This window comes from Nanorana parkeri, unplaced genomic scaffold (assembly GCF_000935625.1).
Source record: "Nanorana parkeri isolate BGI_ZX_2015 unplaced genomic scaffold, ASM93562v1 scaffold55, whole genome shotgun sequence".
Lineage (NCBI taxonomy): Eukaryota > Metazoa > Chordata > Amphibia > Anura > Dicroglossidae > Nanorana > Nanorana parkeri.
Window position 1 is genome coordinate 1,852,691 of NW_017306323.1, and position 24,907 is coordinate 1,877,597.

The following is a 24,907-nucleotide window of genomic DNA, read 5'->3' on the forward strand; positions in this document are numbered from 1 at the left end:
TTGCGATGGTCGTATGCTTCTTGAAAGCCCGTACGATCTGCCCACCTTGGACGGGCAGATCGTACTTGCGATCATCGAAAGCCCGCCCTGCTGAGGGGCGGGCTTCCGATGACGGCAATGCAGAACTGGCAGTGTGCACGTGCGCACACCGGCCCGTTCCGCAGCTATCGGGCGAGCAGGCTGGAAACCCGCCGAGAATCGTACGATTCTCGGCGGGTTTTCGAACATGTTGGCTCGACAAAAGACGTGCGACCGTACAGTAGAAACGGTCGCACGTCTTAGTTCACACTGCTCGATTCTCGTACGATCGCGGGATTTCGCCCGATTCTCGTACGAGAATCGAGCAGTGTATGGGCACCTTAAGCACAATCAACATTTTGTTTGCTAAATGAACAGTCTATAGTCTTTTAGTAAATCAACCTCATAAGATTCTATTGAATGAAGCACAATGGAGACAAAAGAAACAAAACATTCACAATCCCTCCTGTTATATTCTCCATAATTTAAAATAAATGAATAATCCAGCTGGAAGAGATCATAATCAGGACATCAATCACAACTTGCTTACCAATAGTGTCCCCAGGAAATAAATGAAATTGTCAGGTAGCCTGACTCTCCAGTATCTACCAAATACTGAAATATCAGTTGTGGATGCACTAATCCTCTGAAGAATACACATATAAAAAAATATGATTTTTGTGTACACAGTAAAATTCTTTTTTTCCAGTAGTTCACTAAAGGACACAAAAGTCCATTTATCAACATATGATGTAACCATCCCTAAGAGGTTTAAAAAGTACACAGCTTTACCTGATCCCATGTACATGAGCTTATGAGTAAAAAGCAGGGAAAAATATGAGAAGGTAAAACAAGCTTACATTAAACAACATTACTTGTGGCCAGAGGCCAACAACATGAAATAGTACCAATCGGTGGGGATGGAGTTCTGTCCTCCAAATAACTACTGGAGGTAATAATATGGTGGACACACAAAAATCCTATATTCACCAAGGGGTCTATTCATGAAGCTGCCGAAGGATCTGGCCGTAGCTTCGGCCGATCCTTCGGCTAGCTTCGGCTAGCTTCGGCTCCAGGACCCCTTCGGTTCAGTAGAACCGAAGGGGTGCTGTACGGGCTATTCACAATAGCCCGTACAGCTCCCGAACATGGCCGAGCGGCTCAGCCGAGCCGAACGCATATGCATCGGCTTGGCTGAGCCGTGCTGAAAGCCGAAGCTGGCCGAGCGGCTGGCTCCGGCCACTTGCAGTGAGATCAGCGTCCCTGGTTACCTGCTAACCAGGGACACTGATCTCCAAACAGCAAACTCTTCCAAGGAGAGAAACACTGCCATGTCTTTTTTTCTTTATTCTGACACGATCGATGTCAGAATAGAAAAAAAAAAAAAGATTTTTTCCCATTGAAAAGCATTGGGACATTACTATTGGCTATTTCAATTTGCAATAGCCAATAGTAAACTAGCATTGTACCCGCCCTCTGCTGCAGTTCCCCATCAGGTCCATCAGCAGAGGGCGGGAACAATGCTAGTTTACTATTGGCATCGGCCGACCCGAAGCCACTCGAAGCAAGCCGATGTACGGCTGATTTCAGCCGATGTACGGCTGAAATTAACCCTACCAGCCTGAAGTGAATAGCCGAACAGTGTTCGGCTCACTTCACTTGAGATCGGTCATTCACTCCGCTGCCCTCGGCAGCTTCATGAATAGACCCCCAAGAGTCCATTGAAGGACACAGAACTCTATTCTTCATCATACAGTATGCCCAAAAGCAGTCTCCAAAAATGAGGGATGGGCAAAGACACCAAAAAAGACAGCAATGCTCTTGCAACATTCTAAAAACTAGTGCGATTAAATCACATTGCCACCACACATTTAAACTATGACTTGACTATAACAAGCAGAGCTTGAAATATGTCCTACCTTCTTAGGACACTAAGATAAATTAAGCTCATTTACTGTGGCAGGGGCCACTAAATGGGGCCATGCCTCCTTTAATTTGATAATAGAGTCCAAACTTCCTTGAGGTCAAAGAATGGACGTTGGTGTCCTCCAATAAATTTTAGAAAAAAGAAGGTGGACACTACTTATGCAACCTCCTGCTGACTTTATATAACATCTAAATAACTTGAGAAGGAAATATCTTCTCAGGATCTTGTCCTCTGCATATCATCCCTTGGTTTTATTAGCAACTAATGATCTATAGCTTGTGCTATATTATGTCATAGATTATAAAGTGTACCAGTGTGTATAGTGCTCAATGTTCTGTTTACACCATACATTCTCTTTAAATAAAATCAGAAGAACAGTTTGGAAGATCCGGTTCTAATACAGACATGCATGGGTATTCTTGATTACCGCTAGTAAACATTTTCAATGTACTTATTACCTATATGCTATTAAAGAGAAAGAATATTAACTTACCTACTGGTGAACCATCAAATTGTGATACTGGTACATCAGGGACATGCCAGAAATGTAGTCTACCCGACGAATTGCCAGAATAAAGTATTTTATAAAATGGCTCTTTCCTTTGGTTAATGAAAGCCATTGTACATGAAAAGCTCTGCATGAAAATATCAGAATAGACTGTGAGTAGTTCTGAATTACTCCAGGTACACCACATTGTTTTTGGCATCAATCAGACACAAGATGTTTGGCTGAAGGAACATTTCAGGTCAATGGCACTTACAAAAAATTGTACCAGAAAGCCCCAGGGGGCTTGGGCTCTTAAGTAAAGGACACTTTCACTAAAAGGGAACTTGTACTTTAATGTTATAATGTAAATGGATACGGTTTTACAGCACACTCATATGGATAAAATAAAAAACTATAGAGAAAACAGTAAACTGTAAAAAAAGAGCATACAGCTAAAACTGTGGACAAAAATGCAATTTGCCTTATATAATTAAAAAATAGGAGTTAACTACTATTTTATCTTTCTCTATTAAGGGACCTTTCTAGTTGATGTTTCCATTACCAACATTTCTTATATGTTAGAGCAACTCTCATAACAGCAATAGCATAGCACATCATTTTTATTAGTTTATTGTGTGGACTGTTGTTCCTAGGTTTCTTACTACCAAAGCTGGATTAATAAACGGCTTCAACTATAGCTATGCTGACAAAGCATTATATTTTTTATCATGATGTTATATGTTGTACCTTTTCCATGACACTTGTAGAGCAGAGTAAGTGAGGGGTAATTGCTTCTTTCAGTAATCCTTCTTCCCCTGGACATAAACTTTTGGAAAGGCCACTGCATAAAGAAAATGACACAATGCGTTAAAGTGTCATCAAACAAAAGGTGATTGACTCGGTTAAATTCTTAGCACTGAAAGAAAAGTTGCTAAGATGGTAATTAATTACTTTTGTGTTCCTGGAAATCATAGCACCATCTGCCCAATCAAGTTCAACTTGGGTAATCTTTTTTGTTCATCTCCTGCTGCTTCACATAAAGACTGAGGACTAGTGCCAAACTCAAGCCAAATGTTCTGATGTCAAAGGGTTTTGTTATGGGTTTTGATCAAGTGTGACAAGCAGGGATTTTTCACAATGCACTTACAAACAGCTTACTTTGTACCTGAACTTATCATATGCCAGTCCTATGTGGGCCCACCTGTTCAGCAGCTGGTAGATGTAGCTGTGTCCATCCTGTGTCCAGATGATAAGTCTGTTAGTAGCCAGGAACTCGCCTCCAGCAAACCCACAACTGTCCTTGCAAACATCAGTGCAAAGCAGGGAGAAATCACAGTAATCATAGACCTAAACAATAAAAATAACACTCTAATTAAAATACAATAGGAAAAAGCAAGTTACACAAAAAGTTGACGTTGATCTAAATATAAACTCTGAATATATTTTTGCACATGTAATGGCAAAAAAATGTATCCTTTTTTAATATCCTGTGTTTTTAATTAAATTGTTACGGGTGATCCTACCAGAAAGATGTAGCCACAGGTACTTCCTTTCCTAGGGTGATAACACATGCTCAGTTCAGCTGCAGCATTGTCACCCTTTCTGCACACAACTAAGCTGGATCACAAAGCAGCCAATAGGAATCTAGCAATGCATTCCTATGGCCAAAAATTTATTTTTTTTTCTATTCTGGCATGGCTCCGTATCAGAATAAGAAAAAAAAAAGAAAAAGCAGTGTTTTTCTCTCCTTGGCGGCCGGGAGCGGGAGACTCCCGGAGCAACCGGGAGAGTTAGAAAACTGTTGGGTGGAGCTAGCTGTCATTGCTAGCTCCGCACAATCGTTTTCTATTTTTAGTTTTCTACTTTTTAACTGTTTTTCTGTTCTGCTCGGTCCCTATTCACTCACTGCTGTTCGGCATCTATGAGAATAGAACGAACAGCAGCGAACTCCACCTCATGTCGCTTTATAAGAGTTGACTATATGTTGTGCATATCTATATAGCAATTATGTACAGTAATATTAATAACACTATATGCTGTACCCAATGTTTGGGTTTGTGGTTAGTAATACCAAGTACAGAGACAAGTTAAAGCATAATAATTGATAGGTGAACTGCTGAGCCCACCATAATTTTTTTCACCCAAACAATATACGCAATAAATCATTAATTTTTCTATAAAAACACAATGGAAAATCTCTGATTGTGGGGATAGTCACATGATACATTTTTTAATGCCTATTGATACTCAGTTAACCTATTGCAAGTAACAACCTAAATATGGATGAGAGAACCTGGCAGAGTTCAGTTCACAGGAGGTTTTGGAAACCCAGGAAAAAAATCTACTAACCCTGAACATAGTGCCAAACTGCACTGAAGCCTATTGTTTTTTTCTGGTGTTTTCAAGGACAATTTGTAAGCTTTTGTAAAAAAAAGGGCATGGGTAGCTGTTATGGTGGATACGTACCAATGCAAATTGTTTTTGCATAGTAGGGAGAGGGTCTTTTAAATAATATGTTTTGTGCATGTCTTAAATTATTAAGACATTGGGTGTGTAAATTATCACTAAAAAGCTGTATGCTATGTGCAGTGGGCTGCTGCAAAGTATTAAAAATCCCACCTTGCAGCATGCCAGCGCCTGCACACAACGTCAGGCTTCTGGTTGCTGTGGGGAGTGAGGGATGCGACTCAAGCAGTGAAGTGCTCCAGTTGCATCCCAGTCCCTCTGACTACTTGCTCATTTGCTCATTCACAAAAGGCTTTGTATTTTTGTCAAATATACAAGCTATTCTGTGATTAAGGACAGATGGCCTCACATTCTCATCAAGCACACTTTTATATGATACATAATTTATAGATTACTCAATGATTGTGAGCTACCCAGGGCCTAAAGGAAGTAAAGCAACCCCAAACCATAACATGTCCAATGCCATGCTTCTCTTACAATGCTGTCTCCAGTTTGCTGCAAACATGTCTACTGTTACTGTGACCAAGTAACTCTATCTTAGATTAATTACTTTTTAGTATGTTGTTCCAGAAGGCCTAGGTCCTGGCTATCTTTTCAACATATCATACATATAACATATAACATACATATCAATATAATATGTGGCAAAATGTAATCTTTTACTAAAGTTTTCTTCAGATAACAAATACTTTTTATTAAACCCTCTCATGCAGGCTGAAGTGGTGCAATGTCTTCCTAAACGCAGATGCATGCACTGTGATACCAATGCAAGATTTACCTGAACATCCAAAGATGAAATTTTTGGGGGGTTTTTGGAGACTTCTTTTAGCATCAAATAGTCCACTCTTGGGTTTAATTTGTCGGGCCACCTAGTCGTGGACAACCTGGTAGTTATTTGAATTCTATATCACTTGTATATTATTTTCCTTACAGTGATATCACTGATTTCAAATCATTTGTAAGTCTTTTTAAATTCCTTGCCTGGCGTATAGGCATTTACAACTCTCTTTTTGAGGGCCTTAGAGAGTTCTGTTGATCTTGGTATGGTGACACCACACATGTCAATAGCAAAGATAACACCAGACCTTAGAGGTTTGAGGTTTAAATAAGACAGGTTACACCTGCATACTTCCTAAGGAGGTTGTAATCACTGGAACCAAATCTGGAATGCCTGATTCAAATCAAAGTAGTGTTAAATGTAGGGGTGTACTTACTTTTACATATGGCAAATCTGATTTTTTTTTGGCCATTTAGATAATAAGAATAAACACTATGTAAATTCTGTGTGTCATTTGTTCAAGTATATCAACTTTATCTGTAGGGACTATTTGATTCAAGATCTAATGTTTGTGTGTTCAAATATGTTCAAAAAGCGACAATTTCCATGGAGTATACTTACTTTTTCACATGACTGTATTAGAAGATATTCCTTATATCACCTCTAAATGTGTCTTTAGGAGTTGATTTACTAAAGGCAAATAGGCTGTTCACTTTTCAAGGGAATTTTTCCGTTAGTTTAGTGAATGGAGTGAAGCTCTGCTGACTTCTTTCATCCAATTATAAGCAAAAATACATTTTATTTTATTTTCCTACACTTGATGCGGTATTCTTTGCAAAGTGAATTTTTACTTAATTTACTAAGCTATGGGAAAATTCCTTTGCAAAGTGAAAATACCCTTGCAAAGTGAACAGCCTATTTGCCTTTAGTAAATCAACACCTTTGTGTCTAATAACATGCATGAACTTTAAACAACTTCTCTTTGTTGATTATTGTTTTAAGGGTATATACAACATGGGATTAGGCAGGGGTGAATTTCCTCTCCTTAGCTTTCTGACTTCTAAGAGTATCCCAGGAGACCTCCTTTTTTCACTTTACCCTTTCTAAAATGGTAACATGTATAAGCCACCCGACTTCCTGGGTGGGGGTGGGGGTGGGGGTGTATGTCAGAGCAAAACCTTTTTCGTTTCTCTAGCTGTAACTAATGCAGACATTCTAGCTGCTGATTGGAAAACACTGGTTGCTATTGAGTTGTGCATGGTGGGTGGAGTTGATTGCTGTATTGTGATTCACTGCATACTATAGTACCATGTGGTTTACAAATGACAGACTGACAGTAAAAGGGGTAGCCAGGAAGCATGAATTCCTTTTGGACACCTAATATACGATTTCACATTCTAGCAACCTTTTTCTTACAGTAAGACAATCCTTTTGATAGAGTAACACCCCCTCCACCAGTGAGATTGCGCTTGACAATGTGAGAATTACACCCCTCTGATATAACGTCTCCTCTGAACACTCTTCTGACAATGTAATAATAGCCACTCCATCTGTGTGACAGTCTGATAGCTTGACATCCTCTCTGGTAATGAGGATTGCAAAATTTAATTAGAGGACACCCGCAAATTGTTTTAGAGGAGGCACACAGATGGGTACGCTTTTGCACACTTTGTGGGACTACCCTAAAATTGGAAGGGAGTTTATAGCATTGTTTATACAATCTTGGGGTGGAGACTAAAGAGGGATCCTTGGGAGGCTTTATTAAATTTAAGACCCAAGGATTGTACTCCATCTCAATTTAAACTTCTCACATTTATCTTTACGGTCGCCAAGCAGACAACAGCGAGATTTTGGAAAGAGGGAGTGCAAACAGGGTAAAATTAAGATTATATTGTATTTGATGAATGAAATACTCTTGGCAATCTCTAACGATACCCTGGATACATTTCATAGTGTTTGGCTGTGTTGGATTGAAGAATTTTCTAATCTGGAAAATTTACTATTGGAGGGGTACTAAGTGTAATGGTAGATATGGGGATTGTGGGCCTGGTACCGTTTGAGAGGGGGAGGCATTTTGACTCTTTGTCTCTTCTTGGAACTCCCTACGATATGTATAACTATGTGACTGTATTAAGGAATAATAGTGTGAGGGGAAAGTTGTTATAAATACACAACATCAATTATAATATGTTTGGGATTGATACAAGAGAACCTTTAGCAGGAACAAACTCACTGGACTTGTTGACATAATATGTTGACTGGCACTCATTCTGGTTATGGTAACATGGCACCAGTGTAAGCATGGTGTCCCTTACATACACAATGGGCATGATTTACTAAAATGAGCAGAGGCTGTTCACTTAGCAAAGGTATTGTTCACTTTACAAAATGTATGTTGACTTAAAAGAGAACTACGGGGTACATTTTTTCCCCCATAGTTCTCCTACGGGTCACGGGAGGACATATACTAGCTACAGCTCACGATATACTGAGACAGCCGCAGCCGGGACGGATCCCGACATTACTGTTGAGATCCACCCAGCTGCGTGAGTGACAGCTGGCTCTGCCTATCTAGAGGCAGAGTCAGCTGTACCCGCCCCTCCCCTGTCTGTTCCACCAGTCAGTGCTGGAGGATAGGAGAGGGGAGGGGGGAATCCCTGCAGGGAGCCGTGAGTGACAGTCACGGCTCTCCATGAGCGATGGTATGTGTTCGCTCACTTTCCGATCTATTGAGCCGTCGTGTGACAGTTTCATTGTCACACGTCGGCTCGAACTACAAGGTTGAGTGAAAACCACTCACCTCATAGTTCTCCTTTAACATACATTTGAATAAAGTGAAGCTGTGTTCGTTTAAAAAAGAACTAAAGCAAAACCTTTTTTTTTGGCTATAGTCCTCTTTTGGGTCACAGGAGTACATTTAGAAATGTACTCCTGTGACAAAAAGTCAGCATCTAGCGGGTTACTGCCCACTATTTGCTGACAGGGCAGAGCTATACTGCAGACAGGAAAGATCCTGACAAATTGTCGGGGTCCACCCTGCTGCCTGTTGACATTTGGCTCTGCCTCTTTAGAGAGCTGGAGCAACAGAGAGGGGAGGGGGGGAATCCATGAAGGGAGTGGTGACTGACAGTCACAGCTCTCTACAGGAAGAAGATTGCAAGCAGAGCAGTCAGCAGTTCATAATCACTCAGATCTCAATCTATAGAGCCAGCATGTGACACCTGCAGTGTCCCACACCAGCTCTAAGTATTGGGTGGAGTACATTTTACTCTCCCAATACTTCTCTTTTAAGCATCAAACCATGTGCCAGCAAATGCAAGCAATCCTGTTTTCGCCCCGTGTGCATGCTTTGGTATTCAAACTAAATAGGTTCATCTTATGCAGGAATATTCACTTTGTGGAACTTCCTGGTTAACATATGTCTGTAAATGATAGTTACACAGTTGAGAAGGCTATGCAAAAAGTTTAAGATTTTATGTTTTTGAAATATTCATGTCAAAAGACAACTTACTAGAGCCTTTTTCTATGTTTGATTGGACACTTCTGCAGCCCTGATAATACAGCCATGTGGGCATGTTGGGAAGGTTGTATGGGGATTGTGCAGCTGGTGAAAAATGTAGTGCTCACAAGATCGCTGCTTGAAGTCACTTCTGGTGTGCTTTCAGCCATAAGAAGAACATTTATTATAGAACAGGACACTTCTGTCAGCAACAGTTTATAGAAGCTTACTACCGTCTAGAGGCATCCCGGAGCACTTTTTTAAAACACAGAAATAGGGCTTTCTCATATTTCCTTTTTCTGTTTTTCTTAAGATTTTGTATGCTAAATATTAAAAATTATTTTGAGTAAAAGGGTCTTTGTTGTCATATTAAAAATCTGCAGCTCACTGATATCACAAAAATCATATAGTTTCATGGAATGTGAATATTTCAGATCACTAGGAATGTTTTCTGCTCCCATGTTATACATAGAAATATAATTATCATAATGAATCATTAATGTGACAATAAACTCAGCAGGTATATAAAAAAATGCATTTAAGTACCGTAACTATTAACAAAACTGTACCTTATGTGTGTATCACTCGGCTGTAGATCCTCAAATCATATCTGAATTGGTGCTGACACTGGCCTTCCTTATGGAGGGGGGCTACTTTTGTTCCCCATAGTCCCTGTGTATGTTGTTAAGTAGCCACCGATCCAAAGTCACTCCCGTAATGGACTACAATATCACATTTAGTTTATTAGTTAGTATTGAAATCATAGTCTATCCTGGGAGCGAGCTTGCATTTTTAAGATTTAACTCCTGAGTTTAGTGTCACTTTAAACTGATCCCTTTTACATATATTGAAAAATGATTAAGTCTGGCTTCATTTTAAACCTCCAATGCACATGAATGCAATGCTGTGCATTGTAGTGCACTGAGTCAGCAAAAATGGTGCATGCAGTGTGAGTTAACGAGCCACATAAGACTGCACATATGTAAATGTGGTCTATAGCTCCTCTTTAAAATAAACATGGTTTTGCATTTTGTTCTTAAAATGATAATTAGTGCAATATTTTACTTAATATGTACAGTATGTATTAGGTGCTATTGCAAGTCAATAGATTTTATTACAGATAAACATTTTAATAAAATACAGTTTATTATCTAAAAAGCTGATACTTCCCTGAATATGTAGTGTTTATGTTTTGGACAAGGGCTTTTACATAGTCTGCAAATATTGCTGTCAAAAGGCTGTTATCTAGCTACATCTTCAAATAATGGAAAACTGATTTTTGCTTTCAGGGCAGCTACTGCGCTAACCTCCGAATGTGTGAAAATAAAATATTTCTTATATCAGCCATGTAATTTCAATTTTTCAGAAGATCTGAAGTGACAATTTACCAGTTTAACATCTCCATAAAGTGAGAAGAAATCTGGATATCAATCTAACATCAACACAAACAGTTATTTATTTATTACAGATATGGCTCTTACTGCCAGAGAAACAGAGGACACATGTAACAAGATGATCATCACCTTCCAAGATGTGGAACAAATCACCAGCAGCAGCCGCTCTGTGTATGTGCAGAAGCGCACGGAACAGTAGTTGGCCATCTCGAGGCACTGGGATTCAGTTTCATATACATTTTGCTTTTCCTAATAAAATAATAGAGTGAGAAAACCAAATCAAAAGGAGACCAATTGAGAACATTTTAAAACAGAAAAAAAACAAATTATATAATTCATGTAAGACAATTGTTATCTTAAAGCGGAGGATGGTAACACCCAGTCTCAGGACTTTTTGATGCCTACACAAGGAAGGCTTTTACAGCCAAATGACTTTTTCTACCGGTCACATGGCCACTCATGTTTCATTTTCTGCAGTACAGCAGGGGCTGGAGACATGTTCTCTAAAGCACTTGTACATAACGTCATCCTCCAATCTGCATTGAACTTACAAAACAGATATACAATATTTATATAGAGAGTTCTACTGTATATACAGGTGAAACTCGAATAATTAGAATATCGTGCAAAAGTAATTGCAGTAAGTGCTGCAAAAGGGGCCCAAACCAAGTACTGAGTACATATGCATGCTTGTACTTTTCAGAGGTCCGATATTGTTCTATGTACAATCCTTGTTTTATTGATTGCATGTAATAATCTACTTTTTTCAGGTGGTGGATTTGGGGTTCTTGGGGTTTTCATGAGCTGTAAGCCATACTCATCACAATTATGACAAATCACGGCTTGAATTATCTTGCTTTGCATGTAATGAGTCTATCTCATATATTAGTTTCACCTTTTAAGTTGCATTAGTGAAATAAATGAACTTTGCACGATATTCTAATTATTCGAGTTTCACCTGTACATAGCTGTATATGACATTTCAGAGACATTTAGTTAGGGGCAGGCCAATAAGAGTGGGAGCAGGGGGAGGAGCTACTATGCATTGTTAGCGATTTCTATTGGGTGACAACACCTGTATGTCAGAGGAAGCATCGATGTACAGAGAGGAGATGCTGTGAGGAAATGGTGACAACCACTGAGGGAATTTGGGCAACAATATTGCAACAAAAGAAAAGAAATGCAGCACATTTTATAGACTTTTAGGTCACCAGCAGCTGATATTGCAACCAATGAATCTTCTACAGAAAAAAACAAAAGTGCAAAGTGAATAATGTAACATGATATCAGTGTATGAATTCTGCTGTTATACTATAGGTTGCACTATGTTTTGTATTTTTCCATCCAACTACAGTCAGGGTGGTGGGCACACTGACCATAGATGGGCATTTTCCACCATCTTCTACTGGCAGCTTTCTTTATTAGCTAGTGGAAGCCTGTGGGCACAAATCTCCTGCCCTGTAGTACGATCTGCTATATTTATGAAGAGGCATATCCATTATTTTTCTAGTACTTATAGTCTAGTACAGTACAAGCACACATTCAGGCCTGCCAATACCTTACACACATGTGCCCTTAAATGTCCAATATATATACAAAATGTGAATGATTAGATATTGCATAAAAAAATTGCTGGAGAGCTAATTAAATTATCTCATTTAATGGTTTTAGCAATTCCAGCCTAAAAACTGATGTGAATGTGCAGTAGGTAAAACGCTGCGTAAATTGTCGGTGCTATATAAATACCTGAAATAAGTTAATTAATAATTAAATAAATAAATAACACCTCTCTTCAGTATTTTCACCAATAGGTGAGAAGCCATAGGAAAATATATCCTCTTAGGAACAAAATTTGATTTAAGATACTTGCAGTTCTAGTAGGAATAAGAGACATATTCATGACATATATAAACATATACTTATAAATCCTAAAATTACTACATATCATACTGATAAAGTAAATTGCATCTGTTTCTACTCTACTATTGGAATTACAGTATTGTTATACTTGCACTAATATTTACTACTAAAATGCCACTGAAAACCACATATCACACATACATTTCCAGTAAGTTGCCTAAAATATGACACTCAGATTGCACAGTGACATGAGACCATACCCTGGGAGAGACTTAGGTCAAATGTTAATTATTCTCATAGATGTATCCTCCTGCTGTACCTTGAATCCTGGTAGAGTGAACAATGCACATGCAACTAATCCAATCTGAAGACTGTGACTTGAAACTATGAAGGACTTGCAAGGTCTTTGCATCGACAATGAGGACATCTTGATAGTGACCACAGCAGAGCAGCCAGCCTTCCCCTGTCATTCGGAATGAGCAATGGTAGTACTGCCAGCCAACAAGAGCAAAATAAAATTAAATGTGTTTATTGAATGAAGCACCATATTGTTAAAGACATACATTTTCAGCATCAAAAATAGTACATTAGTAAAATGCTGTGCTTATTCTATAACATAAAAAGCAAGTACTACAAAATGATAGCATTTGACACATAATAATCTAAAGAAAGTAATATCTATAAAAGTCTGCCTTTATGTACTGAGCAGGGTACCCTTTATTGACAGGCACTGTGGCTGCCTTTCAGCAGTAGCATCAAGGAATAATTCAGCATGCAAATGTAATTTTTATCTCTTTGTCAGATGTGTTCTAATTAAAGCTTTGGCTAGCAAAGTGCACTCTAGTGTGTAACTACGTGTCTTTCTCACTAATCAAGCAATAGCTGCATTGTCTTAATGATCTGTTCAGTGTTCACTGATTCAGTAAAGGCAAAATTACTGAGCTTGTATCTTACTGGGCATGCCCTATGATCTAATTTAAAATATACAGTATGCTGTTGAGAATTGGAAACAAACTTATACTTTCTCATTTCCAAACTAGTGTTGAGAGTATAACACTGCAATTTAATTATTACTCTTCAGCCCCCATTCACACCAGAGAATTTTTGCACCTAAGCCTACAAGCGTCAATGCTCAGCGAAAGAAATCCCATTCTTCTCGAAGGAGCCTGTTTATATCTTTATGTTCAGTTCTGCAAAACTCCTTAGGCTTTAATGGAATTGCCTGTACATGTGCAAAACAATCATTCACACGCGTTTTGTCATGTGTTGTGGCACCAAAAAACAAAGTCTCCTTCTCTCAACTCCCTAGCAAGCCTAGTCCAGAAAAACAAGTAGAGACAAGGTCTACTTAGACTCCTAGATTTAGAGGGTTTCATTCACAAGGTGTGTGAGCACCGCAAACTGTTTTAACCTCAGTCAGTTTTTGCAGTTATTATTATACAGGATTTATATAGTGCCAACAGTTTGCGCAGCACTTTACAATATAAGGAAGACATTACAATCACAATACAACTCAAGACAAGATGGTAAGGAGGGCCCTGCCCCTGAGGGCTTACAATCTAAAAGGGAAGTGATACATGAGGAGGTAGCTGTGTGGGGATGAATTGTTTGAGAATGTGATGGTTGAGCGGTTAGGTTGAGGTGGGTTAGGCTTCTCTGAAGAGATGAGTCTTTAGAGAACGTCTAAAGGCAGTCAAGGTGCGTGACAGACGAACAGGTTGGGGTAAAGAGTTCCAGAGGATGGGAGAGACTCTACAGAAGTCCTGGAGGCGAGCATGGGAGGAGTTGACAAGTGAGCTGGAAAGCAGGAAGTCTTGGGATGAGCCGAGCGGACGGTTAGGGTGATACTTTGAGACAAGGTTTGAGATATAGCCGGTGGCAGAGTTGTGGATGGCTTTGTAAGTGGTTGTTAAGATTTAGAATGTTATCCTTTGGGCGAGTGGAAGCCAGTGCAGGGATTGACAGAGGGGGTTTGCAGACACTGAACGGTTGGTTAGATGAATGAGTCTGGCAGCTGCTTTCCCATAATGGACTGAAGGGGAATAGCCTGTGTAGATGTAGGCCAATGAGGAGGGAGTTTCAACAGTCGAGACGAGAAATAACAAGTGAGTGGATGAGTAATTTTGCGGTTTCTTTGGTGAGGAAGGGGCGTATTTTGGAGATGTTACGAAGGTGAAGGTGGCAGGATTTGTATAGTGATTGGATGTGGAGAAGAAAGGTGAGGTCCGAATCAAGGATGACACCTGGGACCTTGGCATGGGAGGAAGGTTGGATAGTTGTGTTAACAATCTCAAGGGAAAAGTTAGGGGAAGGTGCACGGGCAGGAGGAAATATCATGAGCTCAGTTTTTGGCAGGTTGAGTTTTAAGAAGTGTTGCGATATCCAGATGGATATGTCAGTTAGTAGATTACATAGTTACATAGTTACATAGCATTTGGGGTTGAATAAAGACATACGTCCATCAAGTCCAACCCATATAGGTCAATGCATCATCTCATTCCTAGGGATACTGGTATCCCTGGATATTACGGTCCCTCAAGAAATTGTCCAAACGTTTCTTGAACAAATCTACACTCTTGGCTGAAATCACTGCCGATGGCAGTGAGTTCCAGACCTTAACCGCTCTTACTGTAAAGAACCCTCTTCACCCATTGTGCTGGTGACATGCAAGGACACAGAGGGGGTGAGTTGTGGAGTAGAAAGATAGATTTGAGTGTCATCGGCATAGAGATGGTATTGGAAGCCATGTGAGGTTATTAACTTACCAAGGGAGGAGGTGTAGATAGAGAAGAGAAGGGGTCCAAGGACAGAGCCTTGGGGGACCCCTACAGAAAGAGGAAGATGAGGGGAGGAGTTAGAGTTGTAGGTGACGCTAAATTTTATTTTTCTGGCTCATGATTGAGTATTTGTTGCAACGTGAATTTTGAATTTTGAGAAGAGAAAATGCACTTTTTTTGTCAGCTTTAGGTCTGCAACATCAGATCTCACTTTTCCAAAGAAAAGCGCCACATCCGCTAAGTCCTTTATTTCTTTTTCAAACTATTTTATTGTTCATAGAGCATGACATGGCAGACTCCGCTCCTCCACCTCTAATGCAGTGAGGTGTCATGCTCTATGAAGTAATTTGAAAGAGGAAACATGATTCAGTAGATGTACATCAGATGTACAGCTGCTTTACTTTGGTCTGGTTTGGATTTTGGGGAATAAATGAACACCACTGAGCCATTTGCACCCGCAGCCAGTGGTGTATAGCTGGAAGTCTGCCTAGAGCGATTAGATCTCACTTTCAGCTCTTCTGTGAGTCTTCTCCTCTGTCTCCAAAGAAGCAGGGATCAGGTTGTCAATTTATCCCTTAAATACTGACAGATATATTATTCAGGTTTGGTGGCTGATTCAGTGTAGATAAGGAGCTAAGTAAATCTAATTAACCACGGAACCTGGGTAGTTTAGACATGTCAGTGATTAAAGGGATGCTTTGGCAAATCTGTCAGGGACCCTTTCTGCATTACTACACAGAAGGATGCAGTAATATATTGTAAGCAAATTGTTAGGCCTAGAGCCAAGAACCCAATACAAAGTGATGACAACCACCCAATGAGCTGCTTTTGGCTGAATCAGAAAATAATCACATGTCTATGGATAGCCATTAAAAAAAATAATCTTCAGCCCTAGTATGTAGATATAGATTTAGATTTAGAACAGGTTAACTTAATGTAAGTAATCTAATCAAAAAGTGCTAATGTCTTAAAAACCTTATTGTTTAGTATAGTTTATAATTACATATGTAAATAAGGGCAGGCATAGGCGCTAATTACATAAAAAAGAACTTGCATCCTGCTTACCCTCTTGCCTCACTAAAAAGTTTGTCTATCTGGTTAAAACCAATACATTCTTTACAGTCTCTAATAATGTCAAATATGCACATGCACCTGATTGCCAGAGACTATGCCCATTTTTACCAGGATGTAAGTGGCATGATGGTGTTCAGTGTATTTTTTTAATATAGAAAAAACAGGTACTTTTTTTACTTAAAAGATTTAACGTGTAGGTCCACTTTTGCTGTCAAATCTTAGAGAACCCCACTATGTGTCTGTTATGTGTTCCAATTTACATAGCATATCTAAATATTATTATTACTATTTTTATTATTATTATTGTACAGGATTTATATAGCGCCAACAGTTTGCTCAGCGCTTTACAATATAAGGAAGACATTACAATTACAATACAATTTAAGACAAGATGGTAAGGAGGGCCCTGCCCCTGAGGGCTTACAGTATTATATCTAAATACCTTACTTTATATACCTTACCTTTCTAGCTGCGTCTTTGGAGCAGGCCTTTGACCAGACTGCAAGCTACCCTAAATAATTTCAGTGAAAGTAGGGATGGACAAAGTGGGGACAAACTGAGATTCTCCTCATAAACATACAATGTAAGAAGCGTCTAGGTCTTTAACCCATTGTTAGGACAGACAGGGTTTAAATCTAGTTTACAACTGATTAAATGAAATCTGCCAGCACAGCATAGACAAGGTTAATTATGGTAAACAGTAACTGTTAACCCCCCTCCTTAAAATGACATAGCAGGAGGGAACTTAATGTTTACATTTTCAGAAAAGTGCAAGAGGTAAGCAGCAATTTTTAGATATATTTTAAAGTGATGCTAAACTCCGGAGTTAAACCTTAAAAATGCATTCACGTACCTTAGCTATTAACAAAAATGTATCTTATTTGTGTAAAACTCAGCTGTAGATCCTCCAATCATCTCTGAATTGGTGCTGACACTGACCTTCCTTCTGGAGGGTGGCTACTTTTTTTCCCCGTGGTCCCTGTATGTGTTGTAAAGTAGCCACTAGACATGTGCGATTCATTTTGTTCTGAATTGTAAATCCCATGATAGACTATAATTTCAGTACTAATTAAGAACCTAATGTGAGATGTAGTCTATCACGGGAGCAAACATGGCTACTTTACTATACACACAGGGACCATGGGGAACAAAAGTAGCCACCCTCCAGACAGTGTCAGCACCAATTCATATATGATTGGGGAGCTATAGCTTAGTGATACACAAATAAGATGCATTTTTTTATATATTTCAGGTACTTAAATGCATTTTTAAGATTTAACCCCTGAGTTTAGTGTCACTTTAAGTTATGCTATGTGAATGAGAGCATGTAACAAACATAACGCGGTGTGATCCTAATTTGGCTGCAAAAGAGGAAATACACTATAAGTTTTCGGTAATACTGAAATTAATCCTATGCATTCATTTGAACTGTGATTCTATTGATATTTTCAATTAACATGCATTATTAACTACCCTTTTATCTTCTTATTTATTTATTTTTTTTACAAAGCAGGACTGTGAGTAATAGGTTGGAGTACCAACTCGATGTGCTGGGGATAAAACTGCGGCTTGTACAAGTCTCTAAACCACGTTAATAATTATTTTCACACAATTTTGAATCTCTAGCTTTCTCTGACAAACATGTTTGTTTTTTACTGTGGACACCACTGTTAACTGAGAAAAAAAAAGATTCCATATGACACACAGAACACTAAAGTGAACTTTTAATGCAGTTTTAATATTTTTCTTTTTTTTAGAATTAGAAGAAGATGCCTCTTAGCATTGTACATAGCACAGTTACATAGCTGGAGGTGAAATGTATCTCATAGTAAGGCCATAACTCCATCATAGATTGTTATCATGGATTCTTATACTTTGCATTGTAATCTAGAGAAAGCCTCTGAAAGAGGGCACTGAGAGTGGTGATTGTACTGATTTAAAATAACAGTTTTAGCCCATGGGGGTCATATGACAGCTTAATCCGATAGCCAACAAACCCTCTTTGATTTTAACTTATTTTTACTCCAAATTGGAACACAAATTACACTAACAAATATAATATACATTTTGGAGCTGCTACTGATGATTTTAACCCCTTCACGAGTGATGACGTACAGTGTACGTCTCCAGCATCAGAGCTGTTCAAACAGACTCCCAGCGGCTTTTGCTGCCAGGAATCTGTTTAAAGTTGTAAAGCCGAGGGCTTTACAATAGAAGCAATTCTGACAACTCAGCTGTCGCCAGATCGCTTCTACAGCCCGGTGAAGGGGTGTCCCCCCCGCCGTGCTTCGTTGCCCCTCCTAGGGGCCCGGGACCGGCTTCTCTGGTGTCAGCGGGGAGCTGGGGAGGAGGTGAATGATCCTCCGTTCGTCGATCCCCTCCCCGTTCCATGGGACCGGAAGTGATGTAGATTGCATCACTTCCGGTCCTGAAGCCCAGCTATAAGCTATTGAAGTGCAATCTGCACTTCAATAGCTTATTTGGAGTATAATGGTGACACTGTGGGCACCCCCAGCATCACCTTAAAGAGTACCTGTCACCACCATCTGCTATCACATGGGGAGCTTGTATCCCCCCCTATGTGATAGCAATCAAAGTAAAGGAAACGCTAATTGTCATAAAATGCATCTGCTTGTGTAAGAACTTGTCTAATGACTTGGTTTTTGGATCACTTTAGAAAAAAAAAAAGTAAAGTTTAAAAAAAAAACAGTTTTTAAAATTAAAATGAAATAAAATAAATCTAAAAATGATAATACATTTTTTTTAAAGTCCCCGCCCCCACGAGCACGCGCATCGCCATGTAAACAAGTGTCAGGTGCGCCTACATATGAAAAAGACGAACACACTATACATGTTGGGTATCGCTGTGCACGCCGGAGTGAGAGCAATAATTCTAGGGCCAGTATTTTTTGGTATCTCTAAATTGATGACCTGTGGGGGCTTTTAAAGCGTTGTCTATTACTTTTTGGGGTACTGAGGTTTGTCGCCGTTTCACGGACGCACAACATTTTTAACCTGGGTATGTTGGGTATCTATTTATTCGTTGTAACTTCATCTTTTACATTTTGTAAAATGGGTATTGTATTGTGTTTTGGGGCATTTAAATACATGTTTCACAAAATTTGGGGGTTTGATAAGGAGTTGTGCTAATATCGTGCAACATAAATTTGCAACTGCCACCATTTTATTCTATAGGGTCTGGCTTTTAGAAAATATATAATGTTTGGGGGTTTAAAGTAATATTCAGGCCTAAAATGTGGAATATAACATGAGTGCAAAAAAAAAAAAAAAAGGCCTCAGTCATGAACGGGTTAAAGTTGCAGAATCCAGGACTATCATCCTGACCCTTGCTTCTCAAATGAGTTACTAATATAGAAGTAATTAAGCAGAAGGTAAAGTATGAATAGTCTAAACTCCTGTCCAGCATTCTTGTTTCTGGTCAGTGACTCAATAAGTGGTGAAGCCAGGAACAGGATGACAACCCAGAAGCCTACAAAAATCAAATAAGCAAGACAGTCTCCATATTTCTATGTTCACATGATGCTTTGAAGCGACCATTTGAATAAAAAGCAGCTGCTTCTTCATCAAGTTAAAGTATCTCTTAACTTTACACAATGCTGCACTTTTTAAGTGGATGAGATGGAGTTGATGATGATGTTGAGCCATGGCCTGAGATTGAAGAGCATGATTCATGGTGGAATTCTCCCCCTCTGATTGGTGTGCAGGAAGAAAAAAGGTATCGGGGCAGAGGAAATGCAGGCTTCTTGTCTGAGTGAGTACCATGCACAGCATGTAGCTTGAGGTGGACTGTCAACACAACAGTATATTTACTGGCTGTAAAGCTGTGGTGTATTGGTGAAGTGTTCCTGTAATCCTCCGGGGTGATGCCAGACACAGTTCAAGCTGTGGAAATTACAATGAATGTATCACCAATTACAATGAATGTATCAAGCAGCTGTAGGACTGTCAACATAAAGCTGCTGAATCCGTTTGGGGCACAATGAACCTGTCATTCTCTGTACAGCCTGTGACAAAGCAGTTATACCTCAATTAATTTGTAATTTGTAGAAGTGTTAACATGAATCTCTTGTGCAACCAAAGTGAAAGATTTAGGTGATTGTGTGGCCATATACATATATATATACATGCAATACATGCATACACACACCAGTTCCAATTTCCAATTTAGAAAGGAGCCAATTACCGTAACCTACTAGCATGTCTTTGGACTGCGTGAGGAAACCAGAGTAACCGGAGGAAAACCCACACAAGCAAACTCCAAGCAGATAGTTCAAAGACAAATACATCTGCACTGCTAACCCTCACCCTCTATTATATAGGTGCTAACTAATAATCTAACAGCAGCAGGTGTAACTGTGAGAAAAAAACCCACTAACATAAAAAGATTCCGTCACACCTCTCTTGGAAAAAGTCAATTTATGATGAAACGCGTCCGGTGGGCATGGACACGCTGTCTCTACGCTGATCACGTTGCAGACTGCAGTTACCAGGAAGTGTTGTGAGGTATTTTCTAAGCTACCTCATCTATAGAGGGGGTTGGAATGACTGTCTTATTTTGATGTGGACTAAAGCAGAGCTGGGGACCGGCTTTTATTATTGAAGGATGTAATTACACAGTTTTATGTAAGTTATTATTTATAATAAAGTTTGATTGGGGTTTTATGCTATGCGATGCCTTTATTACCTTCTCTGAGCGGCATAAATACATGAGTGGGGATCCAAGATAAGGACGTTTTTTTCAGGGAATCTCGATGGAAGTATATGAAGGAAGAAGAACATTGACCATTTTTCATCATATGGTAAATCTCCTTTTGGTGAGTGTGCTGTGAAAACATTAGCTTCAAAATTTTTCTGGAGTGGAGTGGCACACACCATAAGCACGAAAGTTACATATTGTTCTTGCGTATGAAGCACATAGTGATTTTATCACGATTTGGGAGCACCTTGTTATTAAATAATGTTTTAACTGTTTTATGGACACTAAACTGTGTTTAATTTTACATCTTGTGAAAAGTATTTTTGTGGAGCACTTTGTTATCAAAGAATTATTCGAATATTTGTGGACACTGAATTGTGTTTATACATTGTTTGTTATATTGTGCATTTTTGGGTCACTTGGTTATATGTAAGGGGGAGGGTTTTTTATGCGCAGTGATTGCTGATAGACATGATAGATTGCTGATAGACATGTAAGCCGGCAAAAAAATTGTTTCGTTTCATGATGATTTGGATTTTTGTTTATTTCACATTTCGGCATTCAGGTCCAAAAGCTGATTTGGTTTGTGATTCTGAACTTTCTGAAATTATGTTTTAGTTCAAAACAGTTATTATGAACGAATGTTCATTACAGAAATACCCAAAATTGGCTGTTGTTTGTGTGTGTAGTATGTTTTACTTTTAAAGTGACATTAAACCTTTACTTTTTTTTCTTATTAACTTTTGACAGTCCACAAAAACATGAGGTAATTGTTTTTACTTCTTCAAATTCTTTTAAATGTTTATTCTCTAGTGGTCCCCACTGCTAGCCCTCCTGCCCCCTCCTCAGCAGCTCACTGCCAGCTGCGAAGGAGTCTGCCAACTTAGTTTCATTTTGAAATCCGCAATTTTGTTAAAGTGGACCTTTACACCTTTGACTAAAAATCATATCAGCATGCAGCTCTGCATGCTGATATGAAATCATCTTACATTCATTAGTTAAACAAGCCTATTTTTATTTTACTTACAATTTCTTTCTTCCTGGCCCACTTTGGCACAAATGATGTAATAGTGCTCAAGCATTGCAACCTTTGGAAGATTACATCAGCAGAGCATTGTTTGAAAATCTCATTTGTAATCTCGCAAGATCTCAGGCAAAGGCATTTTCCTCCCCTGAGATGATGTGCACTGTTACATGTCCTAGTCACATGTGTCAGAGTTCCAGGAAGTAAAGGGTGATCTAGTAATCTGCCCTTAGTTTAATTGTCAATGTGAGAAGACTTGGGAAGAAAAGAAAAATAAGGCATCCAAAAAATAAAAAGCCTGCAATTATCTAGAAGTATGTGTTTGTAGATTGTTATTACTAAACGTTTCCAAAGGTGTTTATGTTGTTATTCTGAAGATATGGGTAAAGTTCCTCTATAAACAAACATTCAGATTAATTTGCATTCGGGTTCATTGGATTTCAGACATTCAAATGCATCCAAATGTCCGAATTCAAGAAAATTTGTCTGAATCTGCATTCGGCACAAAATTAAATTTGCATGTCTAATTGCTGATGTTCTCTCATCTGCTGTAACTACAAGCAGTCATTTTGCAAATTTAACTGCACATCTGTTGCAGTATTCAAACATGCTAGGGAGTACTTCTAAAAAGGTGCAGACAATCTAATCTATTATGCAACTTGCATACAGATAATAAATCTATTCCTAATTTGCAGTATAAAATATAACATAAGAAGGATTAGCAAACACAATAATTGAAGGATAAATGATGCCAACCTTCCCCAGATTCATACTTACTGAGATCTGATAGGCACGGTTCCATTCTGTTTACACCCAGTGCGGCAATGCTCCCTCTGCTGTCCACAGCTGAACATTACAGCCTTATAGACTTCTATGGGCCCCTCTCTTAGCCAGGAAAGGGAGCGCTGGATGTCATCAAATAGCTGAGCAGCAGCCCTCAGATCTTGGTAAGTATAGATCTGTGGAGGGCGAGGGTGGGATTTCTTAGATCAGAGGAGAGTAGCAAAAAGAATAAGTGCATTTTATCTTAAAGTGCACTTATTCTTTAAGACAGTATTGATAAATATCTCCAGGCACTGCTAGCCTTAAGAAGGCAAGCAGCAGTAACACCTATGGTGCCACAAGCTGCTCTCTGTATGGTCTTCTTATAAAGGGATAAACTATCTGGAAGGCAATGGGTCTATGTGTGATTGGCCTGCGTGTGATTGCCCAAGCTACTTGGGAGACTGCATAGCATTTATGTCCCATGTTCATAATGTATAGTTTCTGCAAAGCAATATAGAAAAAGGGATTATATAACCAATTAAAGTCTGGTTCATAAGAAATGTATTTAGCATAACTGTCTCATATTGTGCAGTAAGCTTGGCTGAATAAATCCATAAAAAGTAAAAGTTGGAATTAAAACCTTTGACTTATTGCAGTTTGGTAGTCATTATAAAAGCACACATAAGGTTAACTGGAGCAGTAAGGCTTTAACTGCCATCCCAGCTCTCTTGTATGGTGACCTCATCATCTCTGAAGGTTGTGATTGCTTCAAGTGAGAAATATCATTTAGCTCTAGATTTAACATCACTGACAGCTAATTCATTTGAGCTAGAGGTGGTAAGATAGTCATATGTTAGTTTCTAATTTCAACTATATAATGATTTCATTACCAGATATCCATCCTAAACACATTCTGCTCTGTACAGTAAAATTACATATTTCTCAGCTATCATTTTACACAGATGGTTTGATTTACTAAAGGAGTAGATACTGCTCACTTATCTTAATAAATCAAATAAATCTGTATTCACTTTATTTATTAAATGATATGCAAGAAAAATAACAATATTTTTGTATTTCCCTTTTGCATGATTGAGTATTTCAATTGAACATGGCTTCACCAGTAAGGCAACAGTTTGCTTAAACAGGTAAAGAGGTTAGAAAATAAATGGACCAGATTTGAATTGTAAAAGCTGAACTCCAGCCTTACTTTCAGTCTTGCACAGTTGTAAAGGCTCCTTTTCTGTACTAAAATTACTTATTCTGATTTCACTGCACACTGTAAGCGTCTCACAATGTACATTAAAAGCTGCAGCAAGCCAGACAGAGCCTGACTCATTTCCTGGTTGCTAGAAATCCAGCATCATCGCCTTACTGTCCCTGGCCTGCCCCTTTCATTCATTGGGTTTCAGTTCTTTCAATCATGTAGGTGGGGTATCACAAGTGGACATTACCCAGATGCAGCCTGCCCTCTCCTCCAGACTGACATTAACCTGTCAAGGCATTCTGATATTTGCATAACTCCTCCCTAGAGCCAGCCCACTGCTTGTATTAGGGCTGATGGCTCCTGAGAGGAGTACTGAGGCAGTTAATTTCATTCGTCATTTCAAGCCTGATAGTCAGCTTTAAAGCAAATCCAAAGGTCAATACATGGAAAACTATAGATGTAGATTATTGAAGTTACAAACAAATGAAAATATTGCAAAAAAAACCCACTATTTATAATCATTGTAAGGCTTTGGTACAATATCAAATTGTAATAATATGTGAAGTGCCCACTTCTGAATTCCGGATCATATTTAAGTTAAACAATCCCCTGAGGCAACTCTTATTGAACCCCTTTGACTGCTAATCTCAACTGCTTTTTATAAAATAAATATGTACCGTATATATAACGGAATAGAAAGTTATTGTGTGAAAGACTCTATAGAGGAAAACTGGATTCCACAGAGGAAAATATATGAAGGCTGCCATTTACCCAGGGGGCAAGGGGCTGTGTGGCCTTTTCACAAAACTGAGCATGTTAAAAAAACAAAATACAAATAAAACTCATCTATTGATTTTACACAATGCATCTATTTTGCCTATATGTCACCCAAAGCTAAAGCTCCCACTAAAGGC

General features: G+C 38.9%; 1 protein-coding gene across 1 annotated transcript in view; it reads right to left on the reverse strand.

Annotated features, from left to right (window-relative positions):
* Positions 1-24,907, reverse strand: part of WDR72 (WD repeat domain 72) — a 150,333-nt gene that overhangs the window by 120,866 nt on the left and 4,560 nt on the right. Inside the window, exons 4-9 of the mRNA XM_018575972.1 lie at positions 12,749-12,920; positions 11,686-11,810; positions 10,699-10,818; positions 3,634-3,779; positions 3,180-3,273; positions 2,439-2,580 (exon numbers count right to left, since the gene is read on the reverse strand). Of these exons, the coding sequence (XP_018431474.1) occupies positions 2,439-2,580; positions 3,180-3,273; positions 3,634-3,779; positions 10,699-10,818; positions 11,686-11,810; positions 12,749-12,920 (799 nt within the window). The remainder of the gene's footprint in view (positions 1-2,438; positions 2,581-3,179; positions 3,274-3,633; positions 3,780-10,698; positions 10,819-11,685; positions 11,811-12,748; positions 12,921-24,907) is intronic.